Raw genomic sequence first — 11,986 nt, forward strand, 5'->3', positions numbered from 1 at the left:
AACTTTTAAACAATTATTGTTTTATAAATCGAACGAATAAATGAAAATATACACAAATCTTTTCATTATATTGAACTTTGCACTATTAATAACATATATAGACTAATATAGATTAAAGTTACATTTAAAAAGACGTTTTAATAAAGAAAACGTTTTAATTGCAAGTGTCTACATATACAAATCATTTAGAGCAAAAATAAAATTGAATAACATTGTATTTGGTCTACTAGCATTTACATAGGCTACAGAAGCGATGTGAAAAATTCGTTTTAGTCGGTGCTTCATTAAATGTAATAGGCCTACCATTTTAAAGGAAACATAATTATGTGTAATAGGCCTAAATTTTAAAAGAAACATATTTGAATTTGAAAAATGAAAACTATGTAAAACCCGTAACAAAACAACATAATTGATGCATTAATAATTTCAATACTGTAATACAGTTAATTAAAACAAATATTGAAGAGTCATCAAAAAAAGTTATAATTAATCAACATAATTAAATTATATTTAATTGTAATGCAATCTATTGGGAAATTTACTGCATTCATAAAATGTTTTGTGTATTGTTATTGTTAATGTTTTACACTTAACAAAATACATTTGGATTAAAACAATTATAGTTAATAAATTATTTAATTAATCACTTTCTCTGTGCTGCTTTCTGAATACATAGACTAGTCGCGCATACAAAATTCAAGTTGTGCTAACACACGTTTTCAGTTTCTTGATATTTTCTTTTAGACACGGCTTTGTTTGTGTAGTTAGTGTTTCACTTGTTTTGGGTGACGTAAGAATCGTCTGCAGGCTCGTACAGGGGTAACTTTTCGTAGGGTTTATTTTTAGTCTGGTAACACGTCTTGACGTTGCACGCCATCTTTGTTCTCGTCACAACGAGGTAGGTCGCGGCGTACACCGCGCACGTGGTTACTATATTTAAACAAAGATGGACGCCGAACATCGCTACCGCAAAGGCGGAGTTCCTCGGGTCTTTCCGGTCCCAGTCGTTCGGCTCACTGCCTGAATTAGAATACTATTATTAGAAAAATTGGCTTGGGGTATGGGGGGGGGGGGGGGGGGGGGGGGGGGAGGGGGGGGGGGGGGACGTGTTTTAGAACGAACAAACCCGAAGTGGTAAAAAAAAGCATAGTTTCAACCGTTTTGTAAATGTGAATAAGTTTAGTTATGGAATAAACATTAAATGTGATTATCCCTGTAATGGTTTATTTACGGCAACTGCACCAGTGTTTCTTCCAGACTTTTTTCTCCGGGGGGGGGGGGGGGGGAGGCACTTGAAATTTCGGGGGGGGGGGGCGGACACTGTTAAAAGTATATATATTCTATATAATTTTCATTTCGTTCGGGGGGTGGTAGAAGAGATGCCTGGAAGAAACTCTGAACAGCACCAGGCAAGCAATTGTGCTGTCACTACCTTCGCCCCTCCCCCCCCTATACTCATCCTTACATGGCTTCACTAACAAACCCACAGTATCCTCCCCTCCCATACTCGCCACGCTCTCCCAGAAAGATCAAACCCTATGCTCTCTCCCACCCCCTGTCTCGACCCCCAGTTCTAGTCACACCCTGTCAATACATCAAAACATTTTTTTATGAACACACCCTCTTTCATCCCACCTACATGCCCCATCCTCTTTAAGTAATGAGGCAAAATTATCTGCAGGAACACACCATACTCCACTCGCCCAGCCTTAGTCGCCCCACCCACAACAGCCACACCCTCAGCTATCCCACCCCCATCTACCCCACTTCCAGCTACCCCACCCCCAGCTACTCCACCCCCGTCCCCCCTCCCACACCCAGACATACCTGGGAACGTATCAGTGGCGTACAACATGAACGGCAGGTGACAAAACCAGGTCCCCAGCGTGAGTACCCCGAACGCCGCGCACAGAACAAGGTGAAGGCCGCGGGGGTGACGGACCCTCAGCAGGACAGATGTCCCCGTGGTCAGCATGAAGGGGATGGGGAGGATGTGCACGACCGTCTGCAGCGGTTCCTTGTCCGGCATGGTGGCGTGGAACACAAAGGCATAGGCGTACCTGTGGTGGATGAGCGGCAGTTGCTTAGTTAAAGTCGTTGGAGGGTACGGTTAAGCCAATTGTATAAAATGTTGAAAGCAGTTTACCAGAAGAAGGCGAGCGCTAACGTCAGACTGTTGGCATGGTGGGGAATCGGTCCGCCGTACCACAGAAATAGGTCGGCTACTCCGTGGATTACAAACATGCCATATATGGTCATGTGTTGCATGTTGGTCAATCTCCGGAAGTTGCCGTCGTCGTCATGGAAACGAGGGCCGCCCTCAGCGACAATCTCAATGAGAAAACCTGTCAGTATTTTTAAAATAAAATAAAAATAACCCAATTAACAAGTTAGTGTTGTATGGTTTGCAGTGGCGTAGCGAGGTCGGGTGTCACCCGGTGCGGCACTTAATGGTGTCACCCCCCCCCCAGAGGCGTAGCCACCCTTACCGGGGACAAAATTTTCGATTTGCACCCCCCCCCACTCCCCTCAAACTTTCCATTTGCACCCCCCACCCACTCAACTTTTTCTCCATATATTTTGCTATTTTTTGCCTTGGTGTCACCCCCCTAAATGGTGTCACCCGGTGCGGTCCGCACCCCCCGCCCCCCCCCCCCCCCCTCGCTACGCCCCTGATGGTTTGCATCAGCGCGCTACAATGCCACAGTAATGGGTTCTGCTTTAAAAAGGGGCGTTAGGTTTTGATTGTAAACTATAAATTAATATAACTTTTTAATGAGGACATAACTCTAAAGTTCATCCATAAAGTTCACTAAATGGTTCGGACTCTTGGGACGATGTTTAACATGCGGAAATTTGATGGGGGGTTGGGGGAAGGAGGAGAGAAAGTGCGGCGTTAAAATTTCTGCATTTTTTAAATAATTTATTTTAGCAGTCTTTTATTTTAAAAAAAATTTCTAAAGTTTATTAGAAATTGATTATTTGATTATTTGTACTTTTTCGACATAACAACTGATCAAAGAGAAAACATCAACAACGTTATAACAAGTGAGGTCACGTCCAGATTTGGGAGCGGTGAGGGTCAAAGGTTAGCTCAATAAAACAAGCCATCTGATGATGAAGATTCACTATTTCATGTAAGGCTACTTAGAATGGCTGAGTCAACCAAGGATCAGAGGCGTAGCGAGGGGGGGGGACATGTTCCCCGGGCGCCAACCTCAGGGGGGACGCCAAATTGAAAGTTTGAAGGGGGATGCAAATGAAAAATTCGAGGGGGGGGAGCAAATCGAAAGTTTGAAGGGGGTGCAAATGAAAAGTTCGAGGGGGGGGGGGTGCAATCGAAAGATTGAGGGGGGGGGGGTGCAAATGAAAAGTTCGAAGGGGGGATGCAAATCGAAAGTTTGTCCCCGGGCGCCGAGAAGGGTCGCTACGCCTCTGCCAAGGATACTCTTGCTGTCTGGGACACATTTACTTTTAACTTACAATTTGAATACAATTCACTGTTTTTCTTTTCTTTTATAATTTCCATTAATATCAATGTTAATGTTATAATTTCCATTAATATCAATGTTATTTTTTCTGTATTTACACCCACACACGGGGTTTATGTTGATGGCGTTGAGGGGGGGGGGGGGGTATCAAAGGGGAAGAGTTTTATTTCCGGCCAAATAGCGTGACGTCATTTATGGACGACCCCTTGTTCTAATCTTTCCTACCGTCTACCTAACCCTAACACTAAACCTTATATTACATAACTACTACCAACGACTAAAAACCTATTTTTGGAATGGTCATATGCACACACTACAAACATGCATTTTTAATAATTGTAATAATGTAGGTAACGGCCACCCCATTACTTACACAGATATTTAGCTGACCTGTCTAACCCTAGACCAATATACCTACCAAACACAGGAAAGCTAATTTTGAAAAATATTTCAATCGGAACATGGCGCCGACAAGGAAGACCATACGAGCTAGGCAAAACAATTTCTTTCTCTCGGCCAGATTTCTGGAAAATTAAAGGAGTTAAATTTTTCTACGTTTATTTTAACTATGCATTAAAAAGGCAACAGACTACATTTTGTTTTTAATATTATAAAATAAAAAAGTCTCTTTAACTTTTCAGTAGGGCCTAATCATTTTACTATATTTTGGCTTAAATTAAGTTGAACGACAGACTGATATATGTTTATTTTTATTCCCACGTTTTCTTTAACTTGCTTTCGTCTCTGTTTTTCCAATCAAATCTTGCGATCGAAATTTCTGGCACTTCCCAGTTAGCTAGCGCGCTGAAATTTTCAGGGAAGCTTTGTTTTGGATGACAATAGAATATTCAATTATTATTATTACTAAATTGATCCATGGAAACATTTTATTGATCATTTTAGACCGCTATATAATTGTACCAAAAAACGTGGGGAAAAAGGGACATTACCCAGTAACTGTAATTTGATGAAAACAAGGTTCGGTACTCTCCCTCTTTTTGCTTACTGAGTAGTTGTCACGCTGTGTTTGTGTACAAACAACCATAACGTAACAGCTGGTGGCCAGTATGGGGGAGACGATATGGTCGAGTGGTTGGGCACACGATTGCTATCCCACTCGGCGCGGGTTCAAATCTATGTGTTCTAGTCAGTAACGTATTCACACAACGTGTTTTATACGAGTTGTCTTCGTTTACCCAAAAAAAAAAAGTGAAAAGTTAAAATCGATAGCAAGATTTTAATGCAAACAAACAGACAAAGACTAAAAAGTAGAAAATAATAATCATTAAAAAAGTTTTTAAAAAACCAACGTTTTCTGATTGAACTAAAAAGTAGAAAATAAATGCTATACATCACAATAATGCAAGCGATCACTCTACTATAAGCGATGAAAAACGTGGGGCGCCGTGATTTTCTTACAGTTTATAATACTGTTGACTCTCTACAAGCTCTCTAATAAAAGTCAATAGTATTATCTAATCAATAGTAATATAACTTTTACTTCGGCGCCCCACGTTTTTCATCGCTTATAGTAGAGTGATCGCTTGCATTATTGTGATGTATAGCATTTATTTTCTACTTTTTAGTTCAATCTGAAAACGTGGGTTTTTTAAAACTTTTTTAATGATTATTATTATTAGTGTATTTGGTTTTTTTTTTCATCTAGACAAGCATACTCGGGTATACAAGTAATAACCACTGGTATAATTTTGGCTCGGAACATAACGTTGCAGCGATTTCAGTGAAAATAACGTCAGATGCTGGTGTTGGGAACCATTCAATCAGAGATAAAAAGTGAATACGATCTAACGAAACTATATACTTTAGTAAGGTTTTTATTATTTAAATGTTTCTTCAAAAATATAAATAACTTAAAATCACAGACATGTTTTACTTTTTATTCATTACAATAAATGTACAGTAATAATATTAAATAAAAATAGTAATTTTTATTTTATAATTCTTTAGATTGTACGAGTTATACACATTTGTAGTAATTATTTGAATACAATATAGAGCTACTTCCCTTGGCTAAACATTATATTTACTTATTTCCCTTTATTTGTCAGCACTTGCATACGCAAGGTATATAAATTATAATACTCGTCTTTCTTTTAATATTTATTCTCTAAAATTGAAGTGGTGTAATTTTCCTTTTTTTTCAACCCTATATTGATATTAGCATAGAGAATACCTTTGTTAAAATATAATATTGAAGATATTAAAAATAGATATTTAAATTGTAATAAAAAGTACGTGCACGGTTAGTTATGCATTCCGAGTGTTGTGACATAAAATCATCTTGCACAACGACAAGGCTCATTAATTCTAGAAATGGTATTATAAGTATTTAAATAGTTGGGTAATCTATTTATTGGCCTCTCCCCCCTCCCCGTACAACTCTTGTGATGATAACCAACCGACCGTAGAAACTGTAGGTCACGTGTTATGGGCGTTGATAGAACGTGATCAGATTTCACGTGCCAGAAGGAACATCTGCTGTGTTTGCGATATTTATCTTTCTTTTGTACACATGATTATGGCGCTATAATTGGAAAATGTGATGTTTGGTCGTTTGTTGTTGTTGTTGTTTTTTTTTTTCTTTTTTTTTTTTTTTTTTTTTTGGGTTTTTTTATTTTATTTTGTACTCTATTTATAATAAAAATGAATGTATTCGATCACGTAATGAAGAAATAAAACAGCTTTTGTCATGCACATTTTAAAATTCTCTATCTCCTACGCTAGGTCGGGTGTTACCCGGTGGCCTGTGGGGTAACTGAGGGTGTCACAACGTACCTGTAAAACACCACAACAAAACTTCCTGTAAAAAAAACTACAACCTACTAGTGTAACAAACTACAATCTACCTTTAGAAACCAACAACCTACGTGTATATAATCATAACCTACCTGTATAAAACCACAACCTATCAGTATAAAACCACAACCTACCAGTATAAAACCACAACCCACTTGTATAATAAAAAAACGTACCTGTAAAACACCACAATCTACATGTAAAAAACTACAACCTACCTGTAAAACATTACAACCTACCTGTAAAACATTACAACCTACTAGTGTAAAAAACTACAATCTACCTGTAAAAAAATACAACCTACCTGTATATAATCATAACCTACCTGTATAAAACCACAACCTACCAGTATAAAACCACAACCTACCTGTAAAACACCACAACCTACCTGTAAAACACCACAACCTACCTGTAAAAAACTACAACCTACCTGTAAAAACCAACAACCTACCTGTATATAATCATAACCTACCTGTATAAAACCACAACCTACCAGTATAAAACCACAACCCACTTGTATATAATCATAACCAACCTGTATAAAACCACAACCTACCTGTAAAAACCCACAACCTACCTGTATATAATCATAACCTACCTGTATAAAACCACAACCTACCAGTATAAAACCACAACCCACCTGTATAATAAAAAACAACGTACCTGTATGTACACTGCAAACATGTTCACCATCCACCACAACGCGAGGCAAATAAAAAATATCCCCTGGTCCATATGACCCCAGAATGACCCCATGATCGGTCAATTGCTAAGTAAATACGTAAAACGCTCATAAACACCTTCTAATTATTTCCAGGCGTTGCTTCCACGGGACGTATTCTAGTACACACTATGTGTCGATTAATGAGGTTTTACGTTGTGACCTTCGACCTAACAACAGATGTTAGGGCGGATAAAACTCTCCATTTAATGTATCTTTGTATATTACCCTTACTATGGTGTATTAATGTATCTAGAGCCATTAGCGCATGAATTTTATTCCAATTAGAGTTGGAATCAGAATTTGACACCGTTGAATTATGAATATAAATTAGGAGGTGGATTGTAAGTTGTGCCTGGGTGATATAGGTCATGGTTTATTTATCTTATCCATAGGTCATGGTTTATTTATCTTATCCATAGATCATGGGTTTTTTAATCCCATCAATAGGTCAAGGATTTATTTATCCCATTCATAGGTCATGGATTTATTTATCCCATTCATTGGTCATGGTTTATTTGTTCCATCCAAAACATCACTTGGCAACATCATCACTTGTCTGTTTACAACAACAGCATCACTTGTCTACTTACAGCAATATCTTGGAACATCATCACTTGTCTATTACCTGTACCCATGCTATAGCAGACACTAGCGGTCTGTTTTGATCCACTGGTCGATTAAGGCCGATCCGTATTTTTTATTGTAATTTATTCGTGAGACCCGGGCCCGTCCAGAATTTCATGCATCCGCGGCGCAGTGAAGGGACCCATAAATCTGGGCGCTACAGTTTGCTCTACATAGACTACTGGGATCTATTAAATGTGACGGGTCTATCAACCAAAATGGTGCACTACACCTCTAAACGACATGCTAATACAGAACCAATAAAATAAAACAATATCAACAACTACATACATATCTAGCCTTGACAATGCCATTGGTATAACAATAGAGTCAGTGTGTTTTTTTCTTGTGATTTATTATATGACACAAAAGTGAAAATGAACATTTTCAAACATAACTTTTTCTGCTGAAGCACATAATGGCGAATATGTAGATCAAGGTTAGTGATTCCAATTTTAACAGACAGTGACGGGGGAGGGGGAACCCCCGGGCCGCAAGGAAAAAACTTGAGAACTCTAGAAGCTGGCCAAGATGTCTCCCTTGGTGGCGTACATGGGTCGTATCAGTTCGTGCATGAGTCGGTCCACGCCCTGGTCCACTGTGGCCCGCAGTAGGGGGATTGTAATCAGGGCGAAGAGGAAGGGGATTGGTCGGTGGGATCTGCTGCGGGTGGAGCCGGATAGGAGGGAGTCCACCAGCCTGGGGAGTGGAGGAGGGGGGGGGGTTGTGAGGTTGTGGGTCATAGGTCAAGAGAAGTTTGAATGTTATGTCAGAAGAGAAATCTATGGGTAAGGTGATGGGTCAAAGGTCGAGAGAAATCTATGAGTAAGGTGGTGGGTCAAAGGTCAAGAGAAATTTATGGATCTGGTGATGGGTCAAAGGTCAAGAGAAATCTATGGGTAAGGTGATGGTCAAAAACCAAAGGTCAAGAGAATTAGAACGTAATGTCAGATGTTATGTAAAAATAGCTTAAGGGTCAGTTTTGGGGTCTTGGGTTAACAAAAGTTTTCAGTCTATTTCTTGAGCTATGGTCAACGAAAGGTCCACTGTCAGGTTGTAGGTCAAAGTCAACAAGGTCAATAGAAATTTAAGCGTTAGGAAAAAAAATGAAACAGTTTGTTAAGTCGATGAAATGGCCAAAACCATAACCTTTTTAAAATTTACAATATTACAGAGGAGAAGAATAACTAAATACACAAAACCAAAATATAAATCTGGCTGGTATATTAAAACTTCAATACCAACAACCTTGACCCAAATAAAGACCAAGGTCAAATGACGTACCAGTAAACACATGTTGACGTCAGGGATGGTATCAGGTAGGACGCCAACACCTCCCAGATGAAAGTGTCGAACAGGGCGACAACAGCATTGGTCTCGTAGCAAGGGAGGAAAGCCGACATGAATCGGTTCTCTGAGATCTGTAGACGAGGATAAAATGTGGGTACCCTTTAACCTGAACTGAGATCTGTAGACAACATGTGGGTACCCTTCATTCATGACCTGAAATCTGTAGACAAGATGTGGGTACCCTTCATACCTGACATGAGATCTTTAGACAAGATGTGGGTACCTGTAATAACTGACCTCAGATATGTAGACAAGATGTGGGTACCCTTCATTCATGACCTGAAATCTGTAGACAAGATGTGGGTACCCTTCATTCATGACCTGAAATCTGTAGACAAGATGTGGGTACCCTTCATTCATGACCTGAAATCTGTAGACAAGATGTGGGTACTCTTCATTCATGACCTGAAATCTGTAGACAAGATGTGGGTACCCTTCATTCATGACCTGAAATCTGTAGACAAGAACAGACTCCCCTGTTAGTGACCACAGACAGACTCACCTGCTTGTGACAACAGTCACGTGATACTCACATTGTACGCCCTGAGAGCCCGATGGAAACAGTGGCCCCAGATGAAGAACTCGCCGACCAGGTAGAAAGGTGAGGCGTTCACATCCCCATAGGTCATGCTTAACAGGTCGCCGACCGGGACCCCGTAGCCTGCAAGTAAGCAGAATTTCTTCCAGGCATCTCTTCGAGGGGGCTCTGCCCCCCCCCCCCCCCCCCCGAAGAAAGTCTACCGCCCCGAACGAAATGAAATTTATACAGAAAGTATATACTTTTAACAGTGTCCGCCCCCCACCCCCGAAGAAAGTCTACCGACCCCCCCCCCTACTCCAAATAAGTTCGGGGTCATTACCTGCCACGTTGAGTGGGATGGTGGGGTCAGGGAGGGAGTAGATGGGGCGGGGGAAGGTGGTGAGGTAAATTGTTTGTGATGTTTTGAGTTTAGATGGGTTAATCAACAGCCCAAAATAATTTCTCGTGTATTTTTTAAAAATATAATAGAATCGCGTAGAGAAAAAAAAAGAAAATTAACAACTTTTATATTAGTTATTATTTTTAAAAATATTAAATTTCTGAATTTATTTAAGGCTTAAATTCTTTTAATAGTTTTTTTACGACTGATTTATGGCAAAATTGGAAGAAGGAAAAAAAAACGTATTTTTTAACCACGTCAACAATAATGGTCGAACACAACTGGTCAAACCCAAGCGTCTATGGAACCATATCAAAGTTATTGAGAATCATTTTAAAAAATAATAATTGAAGATGCTTGAGTGACTGGCTAAACATTTCCGGTCTTATCCTACTACTACTGCCTATACCACTGTGGGTGGGTACGGCTAACCAACAAGAACACGGGTACCAGAACACGGATGAGAATTGTATTTAGGACGATGCTGAGCATCACGTCACGTACCTAGCAGACGAACAGGCATCTGCCGAAAAGGATCGTGGCCCGCCATTTTGTTTGTGTTTGTTTAGTGTGTGTTGGTGCACAGTTTTTGATAGCAATGTGCACAACATAAGGGGAGATCAATGCCAATCACAAAAAAAGTTACGGAAATGCCCGATTTGATCCAGTATTTGTTGGTGCACAATTTTTATGGCCGTTTGCACAACTTAAGGGAGGTAAACGTTAATTACTAAAAAGCTACTGAAATGCACGATAAAGTGTGCAGAAAGGAAGAATGGAAAAAAAGCGGGAGTGAGCTCCCCTAAACTCTCTCACAAAAGTAATGGTTGGGATGTAATTTTCAGTGGAATCACGCTCTAGAAACTGTAGGTAATTTTGTAACAAAACAGTTCGTTTTTACAAGAATTATGCGACGTTTTGAGAATATGCTCTTTAAATATCTAAATATGAAAGTTTTTGAATACTTGGAATAGCGTTAAGTACCATTCCGGTTATCGGAAATTGTTAAAAGTTTCTGTACACCTAAGTATAGGATCTGAAGCATGTGTCCACCTACCTGAAACGGCACTTTGTTCTCGTATTCACACACACACACAAACAGACAATATTGCAGGACGAGTTTTCTGGCTCAGGGAGACGCAGGAAAGGTCGAAATCTGTTTTTCCACAATAACAGCACTTACTGCTTTTCTTTATTTCACATTTTAAATTACATTTTATTAATATTTCGTTAATATGTTAATTACTTACTAACAGCAAATGTGAAAAAGGACACAGTAGGCCTACGTACTATTGTAACTGTTACAGAATAAAGTTTTATTAATATCACTATATTATGAGGATGTACTAATTTAATTAAAGTATTTTAAAGCAATGAAAATAATATTTAACTTCATTTTCCTAATAAATCAATATACAATATATAATAACAGCAATATATCTATTTTAAAAAAAGAACGACAACTGTTGTTTTTTTTAATCAAAACTTTAATACCATGATTAAGGCTGGTTATTTCCCTTAGTCTACTGATTTCTAGTTTTTGCTCAATGAAAACAAAACAAAAAGAATAGTCACCCTTTATCATATCACACTTAACCAACAGTCTAAGTCTAAAATCACAACAATATACACACACAGAGAGCCATTATGTGGAGTACATTCTGCTTAAAATAAGCCAATACTGGATATATGAAAATATATATGAATAAAACAACAGATTTAATATAGATATAGGCCATACATACATAAATTTGGTTTATAGATTGTAAAACAGATCAATCTTGATATAAATATAGGAGTATATATTTAATGAATGTACAATAGTATATTAAATTTAGTGTAAATTTAAAGCTAAGGAATACAACAATTTGGTAAGTATAACATTTTTAACAATTGACTAGCTCATTTTGATAATTGTCAATACAAATACAGAAATACTTGCAGTAAAATAAGTGCAGTCCTTACTTTAGGCTGGTAGGTTGTTTAACTACTTCAACAAACAATGTTCTGTAACAACATAGCTTAACACTGTAATAAACTGATTAAACAAACTTTTTAAA

General features: G+C 38.6%; 2 protein-coding genes across 2 annotated transcripts; both read right to left on the reverse strand.

Annotated features, from left to right (window-relative positions):
* Positions 1 to 772: 772 nt before the first annotated feature.
* LOC131936576 (transmembrane protein 45B-like) lies at positions 773 to 7,064 on the reverse strand. Its single transcript, XM_059293626.1, has 5 exons — positions 6,972 to 7,064; positions 3,910 to 4,015; positions 2,147 to 2,345; positions 1,828 to 2,060; positions 773 to 1,020 (listed from the first exon to the last, which is right to left on the reverse strand). Exons 1-5 carry the CDS (start codon positions 7,062 to 7,064, stop codon positions 773 to 775), a joined length of 879 nt encoding a protein of 292 aa, XP_059149609.1.
* A 971-nt stretch (positions 7,065 to 8,035) lies between these two features.
* LOC131936571 (mitochondrial fission process protein 1-like) lies at positions 8,036 to 10,531 on the reverse strand. The gene is made up of 4 exons (XM_059293621.1): positions 10,431 to 10,531; positions 9,540 to 9,667; positions 8,941 to 9,077; positions 8,036 to 8,355 (listed from the first exon to the last, which is right to left on the reverse strand). The coding sequence occupies exons 1-4, from the start codon at positions 10,474 to 10,476 to the stop codon at positions 8,172 to 8,174; spliced, it is 495 nt and encodes a 164-aa protein (XP_059149604.1). The 5' UTR covers positions 10,477 to 10,531; the 3' UTR covers positions 8,036 to 8,171.
* Between the last annotated feature and the right edge of the window lie 1,455 nt (positions 10,532 to 11,986).

Source organism: Physella acuta, unplaced genomic scaffold, assembly GCF_028476545.2.
Source record: "Physella acuta isolate Inbredline_101_S28 unplaced genomic scaffold, ASM2847654v3 ptg000181l, whole genome shotgun sequence".
Lineage (NCBI taxonomy): Eukaryota > Metazoa > Mollusca > Gastropoda > Physidae > Physella > Physella acuta.